The sequence below is a fragment of the Mustela nivalis genome (assembly GCF_964662115.1).
Source record: "Mustela nivalis genome assembly, chromosome: 1".
NCBI lineage: Eukaryota > Metazoa > Chordata > Mammalia > Carnivora > Mustelidae > Mustela > Mustela nivalis.
In genome coordinates, this window is record NC_139020.1 from 145554012 (window position 1) to 145580404 (window position 26393).

The 26393-nt window shown below is 42.1% G+C and overlaps 1 protein-coding gene and 1 long non-coding RNA gene across 2 annotated transcripts; one reads left to right on the forward strand and one right to left on the reverse strand.

Moving 5' to 3' along the window:
• Window positions 1-5426: 5426 nt before the first annotated feature.
• LOC309861623 lies at window positions 5427-11354 on the reverse strand. The gene is made up of 2 exons (XR_014310055.1): window positions 10712-11354; window positions 5427-5683 (listed from the first exon to the last, which is right to left on the reverse strand). It is a non-coding gene; the product is annotated as an uncharacterized lncRNA (long non-coding RNA).
• Window positions 11355-11460: 106 nt separating this feature from the next.
• HIGD1A (HIG1 hypoxia inducible domain family member 1A) lies at window positions 11461-18976 on the forward strand. Its single transcript, XM_082724631.1, has 4 exons — window positions 11461-11585; window positions 15880-15994; window positions 16718-16852; window positions 17950-18976. The coding sequence occupies exons 2-4, from the start codon at window positions 15898-15900 to the stop codon at window positions 17997-17999; spliced, it is 282 nt and encodes a 93-aa protein (XP_082580757.1). The 5' UTR covers window positions 11461-11585; window positions 15880-15897; the 3' UTR covers window positions 18000-18976.
• Window positions 18977-26393: the final 7417 nt, after the last annotated feature.

Here is a 26393-nt window from a genome sequence, read left to right on the forward strand (position 1 = left end):
GCTCATCTCTGATACACCAATCCTTAATTATATGTAGGAAGAACCAAAGCGTTTGAAATTGACGTTATGGGAGAAGCTGGAGGTCCCCTCCTGACCCACACAAGAGCATCGTCCATGGAACAATTGTCTAGCCTAAGGAGAAACAGATACACCTGATTTTTAGGAGTCTGAGAGCAGATGGGTACGACAAAGGCCAGATAGTCAAACAGATACACAGCCAGGTTTAGCTTATGATGCTTATCTCAAACAACAATGCCTTTTGGCAGTGGGGGACCCAGCCCAGATATGGAACTTAGATGCAGCATCCCCATGAAAGGAAGCCTCCGAGATGCCCACAGGAGGACAGGACAGTAAGACATTAAGGATCTCACTAGTAGGCACTTGTTTCATCCTGCATTACACCTCTGCTCCCCTTGGAGTTGGCTGTTCAATGCCTTGGTGACTATGCCAGATTGTTGGGGGAAGGGGGTACAGAAAAGATTTAACAGCAAGATTTTGTAGGGACTTATGAGGGAGCAGAAGACTGACTGAAGACACAAAGCATAAGCTGATATCCTGCAACCTCCCTCCCCCCACCCCAACCCCACTCCTAGGTGGGAGAAGCGTGACATTCTTCCAGGAAGCTCCCAACTATCTTAATGTTAATGCCTTGCTAAAGGGGAAAAACCACCTTAACTCAACTAAGGCAAGATCTAGTAGGTCCTCTATAGCATATGAAAGTTCTTTCAAAATCTCTTTTTTTCCTTACCTCTCTCAACCCCATAGTATATAATCACCTCTCGCAACCCTGCCCCTAACCATGGGTCCTGTCCCCATGCTTTAATAAACCACCATTTTGCATTCAAGACGTTACAAGAATTCTTTCTTGGTCATCGGCTCCAGATCCCACCCCACGGAACCTCACCTGTATTCCAAAACCACATCAGGGACCACACTGCAATATGAAAGAGGAGTGCTGGTCTCACTCATCAGCCAGAGAGACCAGCATCTCCAATTCTTTACATATGGAACTTGACATGCTTCCTCTGATTCAACCCTCCAGGGTTGCTCTTTGGTTACTGGAGGAAGAGTGGCCTTGAGGGCATTCAGGCAGGAAGAATGACCTTTCTCAGGAGAGAGAAATATGGACCTTGTTGTAAGATACCAAACTTTAAAAAGTTTAATATAAAGAATGGGTAGTTGTCAGAGGGGAGGGTAGGTGGGAGGGTGGCTGAAACAGGTGAAGGGGTTAAAAGGTGCACCTATCACGATGAGCAAGCAGTTAGTACAGAATTGTTGAATCACTACATTGTACACCTAAAACTAACAAAACACTATATGGTAACTATACCTGAATCAAAAGATAATTATTTTTTAAAAAGCTATGTGAAAAGGGAGAAAACAAAACTTTGAAAAGAGATCCCAATATTTATTCAGAAAAATATTAGAGACTGATGAAAGTATCACAAACTTTGTTAGTTCAGAGTTTATATTTTATTTGTTTTTCATTTATTTACTTTTTTCCAGAGTTTACATTTTAGAAAATGTGACTTGAAACCAGCTCTTCTCTTGAGAATAGGGTCACAGAAGATGAGCCTCTGCTCCCAAACCTCTCCTGTTCCATAGGCACTTTGCAGTTGAGGGAAAACCCCTTCAAGTTTCTGCCATGTCCTGTGTCCTTCTTGCCTCTCAGTTGGCACAATGAGGAAAAGACTTAAAGAGGAAAGTCACATGGTGGCGGACAGAATGCAAGGGGCTTGTAGTCAGGAGACCCTCTACTCTCAACTCTGAAATCCATGTGCTATGGGAATTAGGGCAAATCCCTTCTCCTCTCTGGGCCTCAGGGTCCCTGTCTATAAAGTTAGAGCTGTTCCAGCTCCAAGTTCATATCAGAAAGGTTAAAGAGCTAACAGGGTCAGGATTTGGGGAAAAGGTGAAAAGAATGAGCAGCAGAGGCAAAACCCTTTGGCCTGTCTCTGGTGTGAGCTCTGGGAAAGGTGACTCACTCAGGCCCACCCAAAACTGCCCATCATTCCTGACCTGCCACACCCATTTTCTCCCCTGACCTCCTTGGGAAGAGAATTTCTGAAAAGTCGTAGGTGGATTGCCTTAGTCATCAATTCAATAGGAGCTATTGCCAGGAGCACAGGAGTCATGTGGGTGATTTATTTGCACCTAGTGAGCTAATCTGTTTGAAAGCTGTAAGGACTCTTGACACACCTAGGTGGACACAGATACAGCAGTTTTCCTGTGTGTTGCCTCACCAAAGGCCAGGTCCACAGCTTTCTGGGTACTTTGCATTGATCCAGTAGTATTTCTGATACATTCCAACCTCTATGGCCCTCTCACTGACCTCATCTCTTCTCTTCCACCCTGTCTACATCTGTTACCCATCAGAAGATCTGCTCTGTCCCTTCTTTCACTCGCCCAGCATCAGATGGTTCAGTGGCTGTCAATCCACGTGACCATGACTGTGACAAAGATACTACTCCTTTCCACTATTATATACAATTATAGGCCAGCCCTTGTATTATCCTACTGTTTTATGTAACTTGCTCCACCAAAATTGCAAGTATTGTACTTCATAATATAATTTTATCTCCTAAGAGGATTCTATTTTCAAAGATTACTAGAGAAGAGTTTTACATTCTGGCTTGAAAACCTCCTTTATTACACTGCATTCCTGACAAGAAACCTCCAGGAGTATCTGCTTAGCCCCAGAAATTATCAGTCTTTATCCTAAATTAGATAGAATAAAATGTCTAAGTGGCACGTGGAATGAATTCACCTCTCCAAATCTCATACCTCAGACCCTCCAAGGACATTCCCATACGTGTGGGATCCAGGAGGATAACAGGCCTCAAAATAATTCATTTGTTACCCCTAGCAGTGATCCTCTTGGGATGAGCTTGATCTGACTTTCCTTAGCTAAATCAGCATGTAAGTATCATTTGACCTGCCTACTGAGATTCAAGTTTTTGACTAGAGCTCTTTCCTTTCTTTGTTGACCTTACATGCATTCTTTTGGACTTGTAGTTTCTTTTATGGCAAAGACTGAAAGATGCATACATCTAGCTAAAAGGCAATCTGATTTTCTCTCACTGCCCAAAGCTGGCAAATAGCCATCGTCTAGTCCTGAGTGGAGAGTGTAGGGGTCTCTTCATGTGGGTGAGAGTATTTAAGTGGAGGCATGTCTAAGCTAGATGACCAGCTGTCAGATGATTCTACACTGAGTGATGGCTGGAAATCAGCAGTCCTGATGGTTTTTGCAAACTTGCAACCTCAAAACTCTATGAGACTCTACCCCATGCATGGAGAAAGGCAAGGAGGACAAGCCTAATCTCCTAGAGCCCTTGTCCTTGCACTCTGTCAAATCCTAAGTTAAAGGGTTCTCGTGTAGATGCAGTCTTCATAACTAAGCTTCAGGTTCTCCAGAAGCAGAGCACACTGCATTTCTTCTGCTCTAATCTCTACAGTATATAGCCTAGAGCTCAGCAGTTAACAGGAGTCCAATATTTACCACATTATTTTATCCTTTCAATGGCATGCTTTAAAGTTATTAGGGAAGTAATATTTCAGGGATATGGAGATACAGTTAAGACATGGTCCCTACACACATACACACACCCCAAACATCAGAGTTTAGCAAGACTGACCTGTAATAACAGAATTTATAACACCATTATGGGTGTTGGCCATTATGGTTTCCATCACCCATATACCACAATTATGGGTGACAGAAATTCAGACAAGGAAACTGTACATTTTTAGCTGGTGAGATGTATTAATGAAGACTTGACAGATGAGATCCTTTGGACCTGGGACCCATCCAATGGTTAGTGTTTTAAAAGATGAAAAGTGAATAACTAAAAACTCAGATAAGTAGAACACTCTACTCAATGACCACAGAATATACATTCTTCTCAAGTGCATACGGAGCATTCTCCAGGACAGACCACATTAGGCCATAAAACAAGTCTCAAGAAATTTAAAAGAAATCAGATACAGTCCCATTGAGAAACAACTATTAGCTGTCTATCTTGCACCACAATACAGGGAGGACTGACTGCTCACCTGCCAGTGGTAATATGAACCTCTGGGCTGATAGCAGGATAGATTAAGAATGTGTTGCGCAAACATAAGAATGCCTGTGCCCAAGTAAGCACCTTACAGAAATGGCACACTTACCTACAGCACAGGAGCACTTACAATATCAGCCTGCTATCTCATGAACTGCACTCATTTTAAGGGCCATCGCTTATGTCAACCCAGCCCAACTTCCAGAAGTTGGTGACATTATGTCTCTTCTTCCCCAAGCAAAGAAAGAAGGTGCAGAAGACATATGGTATACTGATGGCAGATCCCAGGGAAACCTGCCTCTTAGGCATTCCTGTGCCATCCAACTAGATTCTAATGTACTTTTGTTTGAAGAAGGAACTAAACAAAGTAGTCAGTGGGCAGAGTTGAGAGTGTTATGGGTTGTGTTAACACATGAACCCATGCCCACTGATTTGAGATCTGGCTACTGACAGCTAGGCAGTGTGGAAAGGGTTAACAACGTGGATGCTGCAATGGCACAAAGGAAGCGGGGCTATATTAAATAAAGCCCTATGGGGAGCAGACCTCAGGCAATGTATTTGGGGTGTATGCACTAAACCTGACACAGCTGCCCATGTACGGCAGGTGTCCGCTCACTCCCCACCCACACTGCCAGGCAATCATGAAGCAGATGCACTAGCCTGGGCAAGAGCCCTTCTGCTAGAGGGAAATTTGACTGTGTCTGATGCCGTAGGATGGGTCCACTGTAAACCAAAGCACTGAGGTCCCCAATCTACTTGGGAAATAGTAAAAGGATTACATTTGCCTTTAAAAATTTCAACTTAAGAGCTGTTGACAGACTGCCCCCAGTGCTACTTCAGGCAAGGACTGCTATGCCAATACCCCTACCCCGGGGTACAGTGGGCAGATTACATGTCCTCTGTCTCATAGGCAAATAGATTACACAGGCCTTTTGCTGGTAGGGGAAGGGCACAAATTATCAGTATCGATCTGGAGGATACTTCACTGTTCGTCCCCCACCTTCTAAACACATGAGAAAAACATGCAGTAAACTAGACAGATATTTCCCCCAAAATATCAAATGACCAATGAACACATGAAAAGAAACTCAACATTATTAGCCATCAGGGAAATGCAAATTAAAACCACAATGATATACCACTTCACACCCACTGGGATAGTTATAATCAAAAGATAGACGATGACATGTGTAGGTATAGATGTGGATAAACTGGAACCCTCATGCATTGCTTTTGGGAATGTAAAATGATGCAGCTACTTTAGAAAACAATTTGGCAGTTCCTTAAAAAGTTAAACATAAAGTTACCATAAGCCTTGGCATATACCTCAAAATTCAAATCATATGTCCCAAGAAATAAACATGTACATGAGTGTTCCTAGTAACTTTATTCATAATAGCAAGAAAGAAGAAACAATCCAAATGTTCATCAAGTGATGAATGGATACACAAAAATGTGGACTATATGCAGGGGAATAGTATTTAGCCATTAAAAAGTAATGAAACACTTATTCATGCTATAACATGTATGAACCTTGAAAATGCTGTGTTAAGTGAAAGAAATCAGACACAAAATTCCACATGTCTTATGATTCCATTTTTGTGAAATGTCCAGAACAGGCAAATCTAAAGAGAAAGAAAACAGAGTGGTGGTTACTGGAGAGGTCTGGGGTAGGAGGGTGACAGGGAATGATAAAGAATGTCACCTATATTTGGCATGATGGAACATTGATCTGGAATCAGTTAGCAGTGATATGGTGATGGTTATACAACTCCGTGAATATATTAAAACCTGCTAAACTGTAAACTTTGAAGGGGTGAATTATACAGTATATGGATTATACTTCAATATTTTAAAACTCAAAATAAGTCACAGAATCAGAATAAGTATGATATACTTAATATAGAACAAAGTGCAACTAATCACCCTTATTAGATTTTTTGCTGTGATAATAAAGGAGAAAAGCAGAGCACAGAAATCCAATAGATTTCAGTAATTCATTCCACAAAAGTTAATGGGGCTCTTGCCATCCTATCCAACCGTGCTAGTTGCTGCAGAGTGTACAAATCTGAATGGTCCTCGGCTCCTAAGGGTCTTAGAAGCTAATTGAGAGGCTGAGAAGCTAATTGAGAGGCTTAGAAGAGTGGACTGACAGCCCAAGCAGGGTTGGCTGTGCTCATCTACCTAAGCATGGCTTGTCAGAGCAGGCCATCAGCTTCCAGTCCTGGGAGCCATAGAGCCTCCCTGGAAAGGGAATGACAGGTGAGATGAAGGCGAACAAGCTACCCAGGAAAGAGACACTTGAATAAATTATAGAATGAAATCATGCCTTGATCTCCCATATAAGAGAGAACAGTTGTGCACCCTTCTGTCTGGGACCCTTGACTGAGAGGGAAGGATTGGGCCAGCTGACTCTGACCCCTGACCTAATCTTAGTGCAAGATCTTCAAGATAAGGGGACAGGGGAGAGGGTAAGTTAAGAAACAGGAAACAGGAAAACATGAGTTATCACGCTAGGTTTTATCGAAGATTAAGAAAATGAGGGGAAGGGGATAACTTTTGAAAAGTACAACCTGGGTGGAGAGAGATGGTCCCACTTTAGCAAAGTGATGGAGAGTAGGGACATAGCCTGGCCCGTGTGAGGCCTGATGGAATAACGGGGCCTAGCTTGGTACTGAGTGATAGGAGTGAGGACGGCATTACACACAAAAAGCAGACTGAGCATGATGGCTCACTCATGTCACAGGAACAGCAGCGTAGAGGAGACATGGCCAAGACCACAGTGATGGGAAGAGAACAAAGTCTGGGACATAGTGGATATAGCAGGAAGATTCTAGCCTTCATGATGGGTACAAAAACTAGTCTGTTAATCACCATTTTCATCATTAGCTGAGCTGTGCCTCCCTGACTCTTCCCCTCTATAAGTTTGTTGGCCCTGGGAAACTGAGGTTACACAGAATACAAAGCAAAATGCTAGAAATGCCCCAAGACAATACAAAGTGCTAGGGAAAGGAGTGTGTTTCAAGAGGAAAAGTGAAGTTGGGAAAGATTTTATTCATAAAGTTAGTAGCACATGAACTTGAAAGGATGTGAAAGATTTAAAAAACTGCTTCGTGGGGGGCCTGGGTGGCTCAGTGGTTTAAGCTTCTGCCTTCGGCTCGAGTCATGATCTCAGGGTCCTGGGGTCGAGCCCCACATCGGGCTCCCTGCTCAGCGGGGAGCCTGCTTCCCCCTCTCTCTCTACCTGCCTCTCTGCCTACTTGTGATCTCTCTCTATCAAATAAATAAATAAAAATCTAAAAAAAAAACTGCTTCCTGGTCACAGTAATATTTAGTTTCAGAAGTACAGAAAAACACGAAGAAAAAAAACGAAAAAAAGAAAAAAAACAAAAATTATTCTACTACTCAGATAAAAGAACCATTAACATTTGAGGGGTTTATCTTTCTGCATTCTGTTTATTTATATCTGTCTATAAATACCTACATCTAACTATATAGGCATATAATATTAAAAGCACATTGTGTTTGTGTACACCTATATACACACACACACATATATATATATTTAAATATTTTATTTATTTGAGAGAAAGCATGCACAGAGGGAGAGTGAGAGGGAGAAGCAGACTCCCCGCTGAGCAGAGAGCCACATGCAGGACTCAATCCCAGGACTCTGAGATCGTAACGGAGCTGAAGGCAGACACTCAACCAACTGAGCCACCCAGGCGCCCACACACATATTTTTATATTTCCAAAAACACTTGTGATTGATAAGGATCTGATAGGGAAACAGAAGGTGAGACAGAGAATCAGAACAGGTAGGGAAAAGAGCACTGGAAGGCAATGGAGCATTCCAGAAAAAACATTAACTAAACAGGACTGGCTTCAAATCCTCTGCCTCTATGGACACTCTAGCAAGTTACTTCATTGTGCTAATCCTCAGGTTCCTCATGTGCAAAATGGGTTTACATATACCCATATACATATGGGTGTACATATACCAATATGTAGATGACAGAGCCCCTTTCGTGATCAGAGACATGACAGCATCTTGAGTACATAGCAGCATGCCTAGAGAAAGGTAGGCATGGAGCACGTGTCGGGGTAGAACAGGCTGTTTGGGCCGTTGCATGTGGCTCTGCTTGCTTCTGGTCCGAGATACTTGTGATGAAGCTCTAGAACCTAGGTGAGGTTCGGTGGGCTGAGGTCCAGAGCTGATGACCAAGAAAGAATTCTTGAGACATCTTTGGTGCAAAATGGTGGTTTATTAAAGCACGGGGACAGGACCCGTGGGCAGGAAGAGCTGCTGCCCCAGGGATGTGAGGAGTGGCTGGTTATATACATAGGAGTTGAGTAGGTGAGGACAAAGGAGTGTTCAGAAGGGCTATTGGGGTAAAGAAGACTGTCAGGATATTGAAGGCCTGGTTACTATCAAGCCAAGGCCACTTTCCCTCTAATGAGGCACTAACATAAAGACAATTGGGAGTCTCCTGGTGGAATGTTACATTCCTGCTATCAAGCATCCTTGTTAGTGAGATTTGGGTTTAGAAGAAATTTAACTTTATTTACTTTTCCTTCTACCTCAGCCTCCTTCAGTTTTTATGGAGAGGAGGGTGACATTAGGGCTTGAGGAACTGAGTTATGTGCCTTTGGAAATTGGGTTATTGATAAGGTAACTTCTTTGTTGTAAATCTCAAGGACACTTGTAAACCAAGGGAGACTCCTGCCTTGCAGGATTGCAATCTCTGCAAGTTAACTGTTTTTCTTTTAGGGCAGTCAGGGGTGCCTGAGGAATGTGACATATATTACCAAGGGTAGTGGGTGGAGAGGGAGTGCAAGGTGCCAGCTTTTGCTTTGTCCTCAGCCAGCCTCCTGCTCCCTCATCACTTGCAGGTAATGGAGAGGTCAGAAACAACTCACTCACTGCAGCCCATGGGTCACAAGGATTCTAGATCTCAGCTAACTGAAGAACAAATTATCCAGAAGTGGTAATAAATCTTTTAAAACTACTTAACAGCCCACTCAATTGCTAGAGAAATCATGGCGTAGTACACACACCACAATCAGCTGTTTCACTCTGATCAGCCTTATTATACTAGGCAACAGGCCAAGGTTACTAGTTCACATTTTTAATGGTTATTCTAATGTTCTTCATGCTTGAAAAATTCCTCTGGCCTCATAAACCAAAGTGGCAGAAGGACTATGATAGCTAGTACTTGACTGATTCACTGAGTGAACTTGGGCCAGACAGATAATCTTCCTTTCTTGTGTCTCCTGAAACAAAGCAGATGGGTTTCTGTCCCTGAGCAAAAGCATCAGCATAGGGAGAGTAACTCAGGGCCACCAATTTGGGTGAAGTGTGTTTGCATATCCCGTCTTTCTACAAAGCTATAAAAGTAATTGTCCATCCATCTCTGCTGAAGGAGACCATTATTCTGTCCTTACTGTGATTAGGATCATTTTAGATATCAACTACATTATAAGCTCTCAATTCATTAAGCCACTGAGGAAAACAGATGGTGCCTTGTAAACAGGGTGTGGGCAAAATAACTTGGAGAGCCTGGAGATCAGTCAACAAAAACAAAAACCTATTTGCAGTGCCACTGAGGACGGCAATGCCTCCCAGAAGAGGCACCTCATTCTTAGAGAATTAGTAGACTATAAAAATAGCCCTAAATCATTGTTGAGAGAGACAGAGTGAGGGGAAGCAGAGAGGCAATCAGTATCCAAGGCAGTAGGGCAGAAGCAAGGGGATGCTGTGAGAGGACGACTGTGTAAAGGGTGGTGACCAAGAGAATTAAGAAGCCATGGGAGCCATGGGAGCCTATAGGCCCCGCCTAGCTACTGCAGCCCCAGTAGCTGAGATGCAGCCCATGTCACTGAACTCAAGTTACTCACCTCTGCAAAGAGACAGTCATTCAGCCAGTACTTACTGGAGGCCTCCCATGTACAGGATGCCACTAGGCTAGCACTGTAGGCAATACAAAGATCCCTGTACCAGAGGCTTTCAGAACCCAAGGGCAGGAAGAGCTGCTACCCCGGGGGTTGTGAGGGATGGCAGGCTATGTACCCTGCGGTTGGGGGGGAAGGTGAGGTGTTATTTCCTCACTAACCGGCACCACTATTATGGACATTTTACAAAGGAAGAAAGTGAAGTTTTGAGAGGTAAAGCCGTCAGTCATGACTACTACGTGGCCAGCCTGGGGCTGCCACTCAAGTTTCCCTGCTCCCAAATCTCATTCTCTGGAAACGAGCTAACCTTATTTTGATTTATACAAACCCCCTTCAGGAATAAATGCGCTCAGGGCGGCTGTCAGCCTTTGTATTTCCAGAATCACAGGACTTGAGGACTTGCCTTCATATTCAAATCTCTCGGGCTCTTTTGCCGTTTTAATTATCCTAAGTAAGAACCCTGATTATCCCTACTTATTTTTGCAGCCCTTCCATTGGGCTCCTACTGAGCTCAAAGACAATGCTCGGAGATGGGCATGAACCAGCCAAAGTATGTGCCTTCAAGTAGCTGAAAACATACCATATAATCAAGGTATGGGGGTTTTCATTCACCACCCATAGCATGAATGTTTCCTACATGTGTCTTAATTATGAGACAAAGGATTTTTCCAAATCCCGAGGCCGTGTCACAAAGTTCCTACCTGTGTGATACAGCATGGGCAATACGCCTCAATTCGCGGTTCTACTACGGGATTCTAATTTAGCCGCAACTCCCCGGGGGCACAGTCGTTGATGCTTTGCCTCAATTCGCCATACAGACTGGCTATGTCCTACGAACAAGTTACGGGCTGTCTTTCGAAGTTCACCGTCACCAAGGGCCGCTGACACTTCTCAGAGAAACCTCCCCCCTTCAGGGTGAAGTCTCCTCTAGCGACCCCATGCTTGCGACTAATGGCTGCCCCTCACCACACTGTAAACCCCAAGAAAACCTCCGCGAGAGGCCCGACAGCGCACGTTCGCGGCAGCACAGAACCACCAGGGGAACGGAACGGACGAGCGCTCCTACGCCTCACCGCGGCCGGAGCCCCGGAACACAGAGACGTCCTCCCCCGAGCCTCCCAAGGACTGGCTGCGGCCGAAACGCCTCAGGCCCGGCCCCGCCCCTCCCGCGTGCGGAACACAATGTTCGCAATGCTCGCCGGGGCTGCACGAAAGGAAAAGCGCGACAGAAATCTGAGGTTCCGCCCGGCTGGGAGCCAGGGCGCAGAAGAGCGCCTGCGCGAAGCCCTGAGGCTGAACTCTCAGGCAAAGCCCTGACGCTGAACTCTCACGCAAGACGAGATCCCTACGCGAGAGCCGGAGACACGGAGCCACCGCCCACGCGCGCCGCCCGGGCCAATCCGGGACCCGCCCTACCCACCGCGCACACGCACGCACCCACCGGGACCCTCGCCTGCCGGGCGCTGGCTTCTTATTGGCTAGGGTTTGGTGTGGGCGGGACGAGAAGAAGCCGGCTGGACGGCGAGCGTGGGTGAGAGCCAGAAACTAGTGGGAACCTGAGTCCTGTCCTTGTAGGTATGTGAGGCTTGAGGGAATCCTGGAGCGGAGGCTGCGCTACCGTGGGGCGGGAAGAAGTGCGGCAGCGCTTGGCTGGGCCAAGCGCGCCTTGGGAGTAGTGGGGGCCGTGGGGCTGGGATGAGGGGGGCGATGGCCGGGTTGAAGGGTGCAAGTAGGAATTGGCGGGTCTCGGGCCAGACCTCGTGGTTCAGGGAAATTTGGGGGGTGTCTCACGGCCTGTCGGGTGAGGGGATGAAGTGGAAGCTTGTGGAGTGAATCGGCCGAAAGGGAAGACTCGCGGAGGGGCGGTAACGAGAGAGCCATGGAGGGGCTGGGGCCGACCTCAGGGAGCCGGTAGCGCGGATAGTTCCCGGGCCGGGAGCCTTCCGGAGAGCCGGCCCGCGCGGTGAGTGAGGAAGGCTTGGGAGGGCAAGCGCTCCGGCCTTGGAGTGCAGACAAGGTCACGGCAGGAGACGGGGTGGGGCGCTTCGAAAGGTTGAGGGCGTAAAACCACACCACCCTACTCTTCGGAACCGCGGGTTTCCTCCCACGCTGGGCGACCCTGTCCTACCCTGGGACGGTAAGAAGGCCTCAGGCCCTGTAGGAAGCATTTACATCTGTGACGGAATTTAAATTTCATCCTGAAAGCTAAGCCAGCCAGTGAGAGATAGGAAAACAGAGCGCGGGTTTAGACTGGGAGCCGCTGAAATGATTCTGAGGTGTTACTCGCCTTTCTCCCATCACGGGTGCGGGCTGCAGCTGGTTCCCTCAGTGGGGTAGTCCCCACCGCAGGATTTATGATTCCAGAAGCACGCAGGCACTTTCGAGTTCGACCGGTTTGGATGGAAAAGTTCAGACAGATCGAGGCGGCATCAGGCCCCAGCATGACACACAAGTTTGAGTCCTATATCCCAGGGCATCTGTTATTTCCTTGTGCCCCAGAATCAATCGAAGGGGGTTTCTTAAAATACAGATTCCTTAGGTCCCCTGCTCCATATCCTCTGAATCAGAATCTCCAGGGTGGGGCCTTTGCAGCCATTTTAAACAAGTTGACAGGTGACTGATGGAAAATCAGAATTTGAAGCCCTTGTTGTTAGTAGTTCCTGTGACCAAAATGACAGGCTGTGAAGATCCTTCAGTCTGTTACATCATCTCACGCTGGACAGCTCATCCTCCCTGAGGTCTTTTCTAGGTTCCCATGCATTTGGAAAGGTCTGCAGTAGTATCTTACTAAGTTTAGAGAATATTTAGTGTTTTCAAACTGGCTTTGAATATCATCTGGTCATTGATGCCTCTTTTTGTACCTGTTCAACTTTATGACAGAGATCTGGGTCAGTTGCACTGGGCAGGTGAGAAAATTAAAATAAAGGAAAATCTAGAAGTGGTGCGAGTGAAAAAGGTCTATTCAAAGCACAGTTGAGGGGTGCCTGGGTGGCTCAGTGGGTTAAAGCCTCTGCTTTCAGCTCAGGTCATGATCCCAGGGTCCTGGGATCGAGCCCCACATCGGGCTTTCTGCTCAGCGGGGAGCCTGCTTCCTCCTCTCTCTCTGTCTGCCTCTCTGCCTACTTGTGATCTCTGTCTGTCAAATAAATAAATAAATAAATCTTTAAAAAAAAAACAAAGCACAGTTGAAATTGGTGGGTGAGTTAAGTCACTAGGGAAGGAAGTTCCGTTTGGTTTTAGGCATGATTTGCATATTTTTTACAATTGAAAGAAATGCAGGCTTCTGTTAAATGAATTTTAATCTTTTTCAGATTAAGTGTATTATCAGGTTCATAACGTTGGTGCTTTGACAATATATTGTCAGTCAGAAGAACTCTGGACCGTGTGTCAGGAGATCTGGTTTCAATCCTTGCCTGCCAGAGATATATTCTTGGTGTTGAACAATTCATATAACCCCTTTTCCTCTAAAATTAGGCTATTGGCATGGATTAATCATTTGGGTTGTTATTAACAAATTATATGATTCTTAGTTACTGATCCTGATACATTTTTATTTTATTTTATTTTTTAATTTTTTTTTTAAGATTTTATTTATTTATTTATTTGACAGACAGAGATCACAAGTAGGCAGAGAGGCAGGCAGAGTGAGAGGAGGAAGCAGGCTCCCTGCTGAGCAGAGAGCCTGATGTGGGGCTGATCCCAGGACCCTGGGATCATGACCTGAGCTGAAGGCAGAGGCTTTAACCCACTGAGCCACCCAGGCACCCCTGATCCTGATACTTTTAAAAAGTTAGCCATTTTTCATTTGTATGGCTGCAAATCATGAATGCTTGGGTCATATGGTAATTAGGAAGAGAATTACCAAATTTTATATGCAAGGAGTGTTGCGAATATATAGTATGTTAGGTAGAGAAATATAATTTGAACTATAGTATAATCTGTGGTGTGAGTGTTGGACTTTTTATATCCCTCTTTTGTCTTTAAATGTACTACAGGGCATTCTCGATCAGAGACAGGTTATCTTTAGTCACTGAAAGCAAATAATGACCACATGGTTACCCCCACGCCCTTATTCTTACTCTAAGGATTGCTTTCTGAAAATCTGATCAGATGACCTACTCATACAAACTTTAGATTCTGTATCATAGGTGAGAACTGGAGTTGAGTGGATTTTCTTCTTTCATATATGTACAGGAAAGAGACTGCCATCCTCTGTCTTCCTGAAGGAGGGAGAAAAGACTTTTGGTCCACTGACCTGTTGAAAATTATACTGATCCAGATGTGAGGGTTTAGAGGAAAGACCACTGACTTTCTTGTTTTTAAAGATAATTCCTGGGGTGCCAGGGTGGCTCAGTGGGTTAAGCCTCTGCCTTGGGTCAGGTCATGATCTCAGGGTCCTGAGATTAAGGATTTCTTTATAAGACGCCAGAATTGGATTCTTTCCAATGGGGATGGGGGCTCAGAAGGATGATTTCACTTTTCAAACTAAGCAGTACACCGCCCTCTAGAGTTGACTTTTTTTTGAGGGTCTTACCTATGGCTCACACCCTCACAATAGCAAAGTGCTGAATGAGAGTTGTTATTGAAGGGAGTATGATGCGTGATGCACATGAAAAAACCCAGAAGTGAAGGTAAGATGTTACATGGGTAGTGGGATGGGCAGTTGACTTTTGAAGTTAATGTAACTGACACTAATCAGACTTGTACACTTAACACGTGTTTGACTCCCTTCTTTTATCTGTGGGTAACATTTCAGGCGGTTAAATCAGCTCAGTGAAGAGGGAAGTATATACGTATTTATTGTGACTAAGGTGAAACTGACTTTGTTATTTTTCTCATTGTGATGAAACACCTGTTAAATAGCTTCCTTTGTAAAAGGAGATGACTGAAAAGGGGAGAATGGAGTCTTTGGTCTCTATAAAAGAAGGCAGAGAGTTTTAAGAGGGAGGTCTAGGGAATGTAAGGTATGTAAAGGAAAGTAGAGCTGAAACTTAGGAGACATTCATTCATTAAGAAGGTCCTGAGGATAGTTCAGTTTTTTCGCTGCAGTGATGTTAAAAATGATAACGCTAGGTTAAAAAAAAAAAAAACAACCCAAAAGGCTATATTGTGTTCAATTGAACATAAATTACGGTTTAAAAGTATTGGTTAAAAAGTAAATAATAGTATTTAAAATAAAAGCTTTATTTTTTAAAAAGATTTTATTTATTTGAGAAAGCAAAACAAAAGTTATTTCAATTAAAAAACAAAATTGGGGTGCCTGGGTGGCTCAGTGGCTTAAACCCTCTGCCTTCGGCTCAGGTCATGATCCTGGGGTCCTGGGATGGAACCCCGCATTGGGCTCTCCGCTCAGCAGGGAGCCTGCTTCCTCCTCTCTCGCTGCCTGCCTCTCTGCCTACTTGTGATCTGTCTGTCAAATAAATAAATAAAATCTTAAAACAAAACAAAACAAAACTTTCACTGTTATCAACAATGTGCTGCTAAAAAGGAATTGGTTGGGATGCCCCGTAGCTCAGTCAATTTAGCATCTGACTCTTGATCTGATCTCAGCTCAGGTCTTGATCTCAGGGTTGTGAATTCAAGCTCCACCTTGGGTTCCATGCTGGGTGTGGAGCCTACTTAAATATAAACAAATAAAAAAGAATTGGTTGTATGGGATGAACATCAAAACAATAGGGGGGGATAAATAGAATTCTTCCTAAAGGTAGCTACAGGTTAAAAATATAGTTAATTTCTAAAAAATACTTTCTAAACATTATGGACAACATACCAGGTTTTTAGGTGGAAAGTAGGAGCATTTTAAGTACATCCAGCCATTCAGTGTTCAAGATGCTTTTAATTGTAGAACTTCCTGGAAATTCTCTTTCAGGAGGATTCTTCAGCCACTATGTCAACCGGCACAGATGTTTCTCTTTCTTCATATGATGAAGATCAGGGATCTAAACTTATCCGAAAAGCTAAAGAGGCACCGTTTGTTCCCATTGGTAAGTTTGACTTTGATATTCTATTAGCAATAATCGCGCCTCGGATAAACCTCATTGGCTACGATACTGCCACTGCGCAAAGCTGACTTTGATATTCTAATAATCAGTTTGTTGTAAGCTATAAATCAGTAGAAGTGTGGTCAACTCATTCACCAGGCACATCCTGAAAGCATTTGTTTTCATATATTTTGTTCCTATGTTGTTGAAATATGTAAGATTGCCTTGATATAACATTGTCTATAAAAATTCTTCTGTGTGTCTTCAGCCTTCATTTATTGACTCTCATTTCAGTGAATGTGTTGGGGGACCCTATGACCACCCTCAGTCTCAATGATTTGCTAGAAGGACTCAACAAGGCTAACTAAAAAAGCTTACCCTCACAGTTATGGTTTATTACAGTCTCTGCTATGTTAACTGATTCCTCTCAGGGAAGGAAATAAAATTGAGAGAAGAGTTCCCTTGGCACTCTTAAAGCATCCTCCTGGCTGCACAGCCCACAATTTGAAGATGATCTTAACTTCCTGAATCTGCTACTGTTTACTGCCAATTATGGGTTTTGGACTTTAAGAGGGAAAATTAAAAACTCAATTTGTGTGTTAGTTAGTTAATGGTCTCAATAGAACATCTTTGTAAAAATAGTAGAGGTTTACATTGATTGATAGTAAAGTCATCTTGCTTCCCTGACCCCATGCGATGATATACTTGTGACTCTTTGTTTCACAGGAATGGCCGGGTTTGCAGCAATTGTTGCATATGGATTATATAAATTGAAGAGCAGGGGAAATACTAAAATGTCTGTTCACTTGATCCACATGCGTGTGGCAGCCCAAGGCTTTGTTGTAGGAGCAATGACTCTTGGTAGGTTCTTAGAGGAAATTTTCAAGTTTCTAATTCCCATTATTAGATTTTATAAATCAAGGTAGGTACTTTTAGCTGACTTTGAAACAAAACAAAACTTATTTTTTTCTCATAAAAATTGTATTAATAAAGGTAGTTCAATTAGTGACACAGTTTTTACTGTCTGATACAGTGAATGTTTTATTTGTTTTACATGTTTTGAAGGGGAAAAAAAAAGCCGTTCTGTCCATCATAGAACTTATAATTTCACTGGAGTCTAAATATGTAAATAGGGTTGGTAGTAAGAGCCATTATCTGGGAGAGACATATGACATAAGACTACTGTTTTATTGAATTTTTGAAAGTGGCAAAATTTTTTGTTTTTTTTTAAGAGCCCAAGGGGGTAGGACAGGTTGAGAGAGGGAGAGAGAGAATCTAAGCAGCCTCCACATTTAATGGGGAGACCAACACGGGGCTTGATCTCGGGACCCTGAGATTATGCTTAAGCCAAAATCAAGAGTCAGGTGCTTAACTGACTGAGTCACCCAGGTGCCCCAGAAAATGTTTTTTTAATGTAGGTATTACAGTCTTTTATTGGCTTTTTAATTTTGTTGATTTCACTTACTGTTACATGGCAAGAGTGACTCCTTTTAAAGTTGTAAGATTAATATTAATTGTTCTTTTTTTTTTTTAAAGATTGTTTCTTTATTTATTTGACAGGCAGAGAGAGAGAGAGAGAGGAGGAAGTAGGCTCCCGGCTGAGCAGAGAGCCCGATGTGGGGCTTGATCCCAGGACCCTGGGATCATGACCTGAGCCGAAGGCAGAGGCTTAACCCACTGAGCCACCCAGGCGCCCCTAATTGTTCTTTAAAACAAATATTTCAGTAGTCTGAAGTAGACACAAGAACCTCGAGCTACTGGGAACCTGTAGAAAAAAAGAATTTCAGAAATTTAAAGGAGGCAAGAGTATAAACAGCCTGGGGTCTTGTTCCCCTTATAAATATTGCATGATAGCAAGGTGCTACTTTTAGCTATTTTATGAACTGGTTTCCGTTTTCTTAATATCATGGAAAATATTAAATGTTTAACTACTGTTTTGTTTTGTTTTTTTCCTTTAGGTATGGGGTATTCCATGTACAAGGAATTCTGGGCAAAGCCTAAACCTTAGAAGAAGAGAAGTTGTCTCAGTTTTGTTGGTGGTGTTTGCTTTAGTTAGGCATTTCATATTGAGTTTATATGTTTATGTTGAAAATAAATCATTTGAATGGGTCAGATAATATGGTAGTTTAAGTATTGGCTTCCTTTCTTGCAGGCTTTATTTGCCTGGTTACCAGACTACTAGTGACCAGTCAACTAGCTAGGTCATTCAGGGGAGTCACATTAGCACAAAAGAAGAAACATGTCACTTTTAAATGGACTGGACAGTGGTAAAATATGCTCCTCCTTAAACTCTTATGATCAAATCAGTTAGAAAGAGGACAGTGTGCCAGTCCTGAAGTACTCGTAGTTGCTGATTTGATTCTAGTATCAAAACATGCTTTTGATGTTATGTAGGAATCCCATTTAACTTTTTTCTGCCTATTTTGCAGATTGATTGGGTACTTCAGTTTTTAGGACTGGTTGGCTCTTAATCCTTTCAGAACAATGCATGGAATATAGTAAGCTTCCCAACAACCTAAAATACGTTTATTTAAACTAAACCTAAAAAGCCGATAAAGAGCTGTTTAGAGTAATATTTATTTCAGAATCATAGTTGTAAACATGAGAATAACCTAACTGTGGATCCCAGTTTAGCTTTTTTTGTAACTGCAGAGTTATATTTATGCTGCTGTTGTATTAGAATAATTTTTAAATGTTGAAATGTGTATTTTAAGTACTAATGCAAAGGTTAAGTGACAAACACTTTTTTAAATGTATGAAGCTTGTTTATTTTCTCTGTAAGAATCATAAATGTTAACAAATTACCTACAGTTGAAGTGATTGATGATTTATTCACAAGGTAGTTTGGTCAGACATAATACACAAACTTTGGTATACTCCAGAATGCTTTATTACATTTGTGAAATTTTCTTGTCTAACCTAAATTTACATTCCATGGTGATAACATGGTAAATGTAGTGTTAGTAAAGAAGGTGAACACATCAATTGCCTTGTATTTATTTCAATTTGGAAAAAAATCAGTCATTCCTTAGTAACACAAGGATTAAGTTCCAAGAAAAAATAATGTTTTATACCTGTGGTAGGAACTATGGTTAAAGCATATTTATCAAACAGGAATAATCGTTAATATCTGTTGAGTATTTACTATGTGCCACACACTATTCTAAGTGCTTTTCATGTATAATGTCATTTAGATTTACTAACAATCCTAAGAGGTAGGAATTATCCTTATTTGACAGAGGAGAAGACTGAGGCATGAGTGTAAATATCTAACCCAGGGTCACAAAGCTAGAGAGGGTTATAGGTTTGGGACTGGAACCTGGGCAGTCAAGTCGTAGATGCCAATAGGTATTAGAAATGATGGCCTTTGTGAAACTGAGTGGCCGCAGTTATCATAAATTAATAAAGTTAGGCAAGAGGTTACAGCATGGTCTTGACTCACCACTGAATCTTTTTTTTTTTTTTTTTTTAAAGATTTTATGTATTTATTTGTCCGAGAGAGAGCAAGCACAGGCAGACAGAGTGGAAGGCAGAGTCAGAGGGAGAAGCAGGCTCCCTGCGGAGCAAGGAGCCCGATGTGGGACTCGATCCCAGGACGCTGGGATCATGACCTGAGCCAAAGGCAGCTGCTTAACCAACTGAGCCACCCAGGCGTCCCTCACTACTGAATCTTAAACTTGGATTAAATCTGAGTTTTCTCAATCTTGGGTATAAAATGAGAAGGTGAGCTAGGTAATTTCTACAGTCCTATATAGCTTATAGGTCATTATATGAGTCTGAAAAATGCTTTAAAAATAAAAACTATTATTAGGAACTATTTTCTCAGGTTCTAATAGATCTGATAGAAGATCCTGGTAGGCAGTCCTAGCAATTGTTTCACGAAGGATAAGCCTTCTGTAGAACAAGTTTGGGAACAATTTTCAGGAAATTGTTCTAACAGATGAGTATATTACTGACTTGTTAAACCAAATAAATACTCATTTGAGAGAAGTTGGCCTGGACCATTGCCAGAAGCTAGGGCAAACAAAAGCAAAGTGTTGGGTACTGAGCATTATGTAATTAAAGGTGGGGTTGCCCATTCAAGGAAGAGAGTGGTAAATTAGCTGGATGAATGGATTGCCATCAGATAATGAAGTTCTTAAAAGTGGCTTAGGTGGGTGTGATATTACATCTTACTAAGTCAGTCCTGGGTTCACAGCTCTGTCACCTATTACCCAAGTAGCCATGGTTTCATCATCTGTAAGATGGGGCAATAATATTAGTGGCTGAGAGGGATGGTAAAATGCAGTCAATGGTTACTGTAAGGATCTTAGCACAACACCTGATGCGGGAGGAAACTCTACAAATGACTGTAACGCCCGTTGGTACAGTGGTAAGCTTGGGAAAGTCTGGCAGGGAAGGCCGCCATTAAGTGGCTATAAAAAGCCTGTTGAATGCTAGGGAGAGGTAGCAGCAGTAACATCCAGCGTGGTGTGTGTTGGGGGAGGGCGGGAGGTGAGGCACTTAACCCAGGGTTGGAATCAGAGATAAGTACCCCTCAGGAAGCAATGTTGTACCTTAAAGAGATGGTATGTTGATTTTCACTGAGAGTTTGACTCCTTGGCTTAATATTTCTATGTGATTGGGGCATTGATGTGTGATTGCTTCCATGTCTCCTTTAGTATTTTTTTTTAAGATTTTATTTATTTATTTGACAGAGATCACAAGTAGGGAGAGAGGCAGGCAGAGAGAGAGAGAGAGGAAGGGAAGCAGGCTCCCTGCTGAGCAGAGAGCCGGATACAGGCCTCGATCCCAGGACCCTGAGACCATGACCTGAGCCGAAGGCAGAGGCTTAACCCATTGAGCCACCCAGGCGCCCCTCTCCTTTAGTATCTTTGAGGCCATGATGATCCTTTTCATTCAGAGCACCTGGCATTAGTGCCTGTCTCATATAAATGTTCAATAAATATTTGTTTAATGGGAATAAATAGGTTTTGTTTTTTTACATATGAGTCCGTTCCCAGAAGTTACCTATGTTTTTTTATTTGTTTGACAGAGATCACAAATAGGCAGAGAGGCAGGCAGAGAGAGAGAGAGAGAGAGGGAAGCAGGCTCCCTGCTGAGCAGAGAGCCCAATGTGGGACTTGATCCCAGGACCCTGAGATCATGACCTGAGCCGAAGACATCGGCTTAACCCACTGAGCCACCCAGGCACCCCCAGAAGTTACCTATTTTTGATGAGCAACAGTGACATCTGGTGGTATGCGTTGGAACTGAAGTCTTCAAAGTACACGGCTTCTCTGTCAGGATTTTGGAGTAGTGCATCAGTTAGGGCAACCCTCTGGCCTCACAGATGAGGAAATGCTACTTGGAGAGTTTCGGGAACTTGAAATTTAGGCTCTATCTCTGTTCATCTACAGCCCATCATAATATACCTACTAGGCCAAAACAAAGCTGAATGAATAAGGTATTTTAAAGTTCTCCTGTGTCAAATGATAGAATTGACAATTACTATTTATATACCTGATCCTCTTTGAAATAAAGAATTTTCTTTTAGCAAGGTATACGATAGAAATTTTCCCTAAATTCAACAGTCCTAATTGGTTCTAGTTTGGAGGTCAGTGTCCACATGATCCCTTCAGAGGAACTCAGTTAACAGGTCCTCTCTAGTATTCTGAGCTGCTTATAATGGTGTTTGGTTTTTTTCCTGTCTCTAGTGTAACTGAAGTGTCACAGACAAAAATCGCACAATTTGAGGAGGAGATGCCATCATGCCTTTCATGCCTGTACCTAAATTCAGCCCGCACATAACTGTACTTACTGTCTTCCCCACTGGTGCCCCTTCTTGGCTCACCCATCTCTTGTCACTGACACTCTCCACCTCCCTCTGTCACTCTCTGGCCTCACACTCTTAGAAATGTCTTTACTTTCTCCTGTGTTATCACTGTTAAACCACTCACCAAATCCTGCCAGGTTTTCATAAACAGTCTCTCAGAGTTGTCCTTTTCCACCTGTTGCTACTACTTTAAATGTAGGCCCTTCATCTCCTGTCCTGTGACCTAGTTCAGGAGTGCCAAAGCCCTGTGCTCTCCACTGCCCCCAACACCTTTGCTCCTGTGCCACTGGTTTTCTGAATGTTCCCTTTCCCCATTCCCATACAATTCAAATGCACATCGTAAAGGCCCACCCCAAATTCTATTTTGTAAAGCTTCTCTGTACTCTTGTAGGTCACAGTGAACTTTCCCTTTTCTCACATCTTCCCATAATGAGTTGTAAATGCCTAAGACAACACTTTTGTGAGAAAAAAATACATACTTTTGTGTACTGCTTTGCTGTATAGTAAACACTTCAGTACTCTTCTACTAGTTCCCCACAAAAAGACGCTAAAGTACATATTACCCTGACTTTATCAGCAAGGAAAACTAATTTACTCAAATACATAAAATTGAAAAGTAGCAGAGCACAAACCTAGAGCCTTGGTCACATGGAGAAACTGCATGATGGAAGGGAAGGTAGATAAAAAAGGTACATACAGTAATAACTGTTCAAGATATACTAAGTCTTACCTTCATTTCCACCTTCCATCACACACATGCATTCCTTCCTTATTCAGGTCCTAAGCCCAGTGTTTTATTTTTCCAATGTGCCATAGCTGCTTTGTCCTCAGATTTCTTCATTTATGAAAATCCTCAGTCTTTGTTGTGGCCTTTATGAAAAGAAAGGTGAATGAATTCTCTATATAAATGGTCTTTACTGTGAAGCTGGTAAAATAAGAAACTAATATGTACTCAAGGCACTGGGAACCTAATCAACAGGGAGAAACCAAGAATTCCTGACACCAGGTGACTCATCCGAGTGTTTTGAAAGACCATGATAGGAGCCAAGAGTGAAATTGAGAAATTTTAAGTAAAATATAAAATAATGACCAGTCCATTATGCTAAAGGCTAGGAGGAGAGCCAAGGTAGATCTCATCCATCAGAGAGGTCCCTTGGAACTAAGGACTACTGAATCTTGGCAGAACATTTTTGAGTTTTCTAATAAGATCAGCATATGATGTCTGAGATCACCATATGTACAAACACATTTTAGATGAAATAGCACCATGAATAAAATAAGACTTGACTGTAGCCAAAATAGTGTTACACTAAAACACAAAGTGTACTGGGAGGGGTCTGTTAGAGGCTGAAAGCCAGCAAAGAAAGCCCAAATCCATGGTGAGTTGAAGAGGTGGAACTGACATATATTTAACACCTTCCAACAAGAAGGATCTTGCCCCTGGTGAAAACGAACAATTTTGTCTGTTGGAGGGGGAAGGGGTTCCTTATTATGAGGAATATTTTTATAAGGCTTAACACTGGGTCAAAAGTATCTCAAGGCAGTTTGCCTCTGTTTGCTCTGAATCCGTGCTCAGAATATCTTTCCAATGATGCTTGACTTTGTGGGTGTTTGATTCTGGGAAGGGAGAGGCTCTGGATATGGGTCACAATTCCCTAATGTAAACTAGTGGCTTAGTGCTCTGGTTTATATGTCAATCACTTAATGCCATGACTGCTGCTAAGTTTAGCCCCAGTAGACATTTATGGTATAATGACCAAATTAGATTTTGGACCTGCAAAGTTGAAGTCGATAAGTGGAGAGGTCTGAAATGTGTAGAGCCAAATGGTGCCTTAGTTTTAAGCTGCAGCAAAGCTTGCTCCCATTTTGACACAAAACAGCAAAATATGTAATAATACACCTGAAGAGCATTTCACAGCAAAACACATTCATGAACTATTTGATTATCATAGTTGTAAGAGTACTATTGTTATTTTAAGAAAATTGAGGTTTGTGACTTGACTACTGTCAGAGAATTCTTTCTTCTGATCATTTATTCAATTCAATTTTGCTTCTCATAGTAAAGAATAGGATCACTGACTGCTTATGTTATATTTATTTGTAGGACAGTGCCTATAATTCCAGTGAGGGAAAATGTATTTGCTGACCTTATGATCATCTTTTAAAAAATAAATAAGCATGGATAAAAGTCCCGCTTTAAAGTTGGAGCTGTGGGAAAGACCTAATTGAGGGATTAGGAAAAGAAGCAGTTAGGTCCACACACATCAGTGCAACTGATTATTTTATTGTAAAATACACACAACAAAGTTTACTATTTTAACCTTAAGTGTACAGTTCAGTGGCACAAAGTACACTTGACAATGCTGTGCAACTCTTACCAGCATCTGCCTCCAGAACTTTGTCATCGTGCCAAAGAGAAACTTAATACCCTTTCATAAATCCAATTTCCCTTTTCCCTGGCCCCTGGCAACTTCTCTTCTACTCTTTATGTATTTGCCTTTTCTAGGTACCTAATATAAGTGGAATTATATAATATTTGTCCTTTTATGTCTGGCTCATTTCACTTTAGCATAACATTTTCAAGGCTCATCTATATTGTAGCATGTCAGAATTTCTTTATTTTTTATGGCCAAATAATATTCCACTGTATGGATAGAGCACAGTCTGTATATCCATTCATCTGTTGATGGACACTTGGGTTGTTTCCACCTTGGGCTATTGTGAATAGTGCTTCTACGAACATTGGTGTACAAATATCTCTTTGAGTTCCTGCTTTCATATTTTGGTTCTATACCCAGAAGTGAAATTCCTGGATCATATAATCCTATGTTTAAGTTCTTAAGGAATTGCCAGACTTTTCTATAGAAGCTTTACCATTTTATACCCCACTAGCAGTGCATAAGGGTTGCTTTCCACATCCTGATCTGCACTTGTTATTTTCCTTTTTTTTTTTTTTTTTGTAGTCCTGCTAATGAAGTGGTATTTCATTGTGGTTTTGATTTGTATTCCCCTAATGGGTAGTGATGTTAAGCATCTTTCCATATACTTGTTGGCCATCTTTTTTGGAGGAGTCCATTCAAGTCCTTCCCTATTTTCAAATTAGGTTGTTTAGTTGTTGAGTTTGCTCAACTGATTTTTGACAAAGGTTCAAAAGCAATTCCATGGAAGAAGGCTACCTTTCAATGATGGTGCTATAGCAATTGGACATCCATAAGCCAAAGGATGGGGGGAACCACAACCTCAACTTTACATTTCATGCAAAGATTATGTCAAAGTAAAATGTGACATAAAAATCTAACACTTTTAGAAAATCATAGGGAAAAATCTTTGGGATCCAGAGCTAGACAAGGGGTGTTTGTTTGTTTGTTTGTTTTGTTTTGTTTTGTTTTTGGTAAGCAGTTCTTAAATGATCCACAAAAGGTTGATAAAATGGACTTCCTCAAAACCAAAACCTTTTGTTCTGCAAAAGCCCATTCAAAGAAAATTAAAAGACAAGCTACAGATTGGAAGGAAATATTTACAAGCCACATATCCAATGAAGGACTATTATCTAGAATATACAGAGAATTCTCAAAATTCTACAGATAATAGCACAAAAGACATGAATACCAAAGATGATAGATAACAAGCAAATGAAAAAATGCTCTATATCATCACCCATCATGCACATTAGAACCACAATGAGGTGTCACTACATACCTATTAGAATGGCTAACACAATATAGAAAATACATTAAAAAATACTGGCAAGGATGTGGAGAAACTGGGTCACTCAATGTACCGTTTCTGGTGGGAATGTGAAATGGTACACCCACTCTAGAAAACAGGTTGGCTGTTTCTTATAGAACTAAACATGCAGTTGCCATACTACTGCACTCTTGGGCATTTATCTCAGAAAAATGAGAACTTAGGTTCACACAAAAAAACCTATATAAATGTTCCTATCAGCTTTATTCATAATATCCCCAAACTGGAAACAACCCAGAAGCCTTCCAATGGATAAATGGTTAAACAAACTGGCATGTCCATACCATGGAAAACTATCCAGCCATGAAAAGGAGGAAATTATTGATACACACACAATAATTTGGATGAGTTTCCAGAGAATTCCTCTGAGGAAAAAAAAAGAAAGAAAGAAAGATCGATCAATCCCTGAAAGTTAGATATTGTATATCTGCATAAAGTTTTTGAAATGACAACATTTTAGAAAAGGAAGATGAATGGTTACCAGGATTTAGGGACTGGGAGGTGAGAGAGGGATGTGAATGTGGTTATAAACCTCGAAGAGAGGGATCCTTGTTGTGAATAAAGTGTCCTGACTGTGGTGGTGGGTACGAAAAACTACACACATTGTAAAATTGAAGAGGACAAAATACATCACAAACGTGAATACAAATGAAACATGATTAAGATAGGAGTATCAGTGTCAGTATTCTGATTGGTATTGCAAAGTGTGATCTGGTGACACATCTTTCTGAATGTGTATGAGGTGAATGCCTTATGAGGAAAAAAGAAAGAAAAGCAATTATGAGATGTCTGGACATTTTCAAATTACAAAGGCCCGAATCAATACTTGGAAAGCTTCCT

Coding starts and splice junctions, on each gene's coding strand:
- HIGD1A (XM_082724631.1), top strand. CDS start 15,898: ATGTCAACCGGCACAGATGTTTCTCTTTCTTCATATGATGAAGATCAG. Junction 15,995..16,717: donor GGCACCGTTTGTTCCCATTG/GTAAGTTTGACT, acceptor TTTGTTTCACAG/GAATGGCCGGGTTTGCAGCA. Junction 16,853..17,949: donor TGTAGGAGCAATGACTCTTG/GTAGGTTCTTAG, acceptor TTTTTCCTTTAG/GTATGGGGTATTCCATGTAC.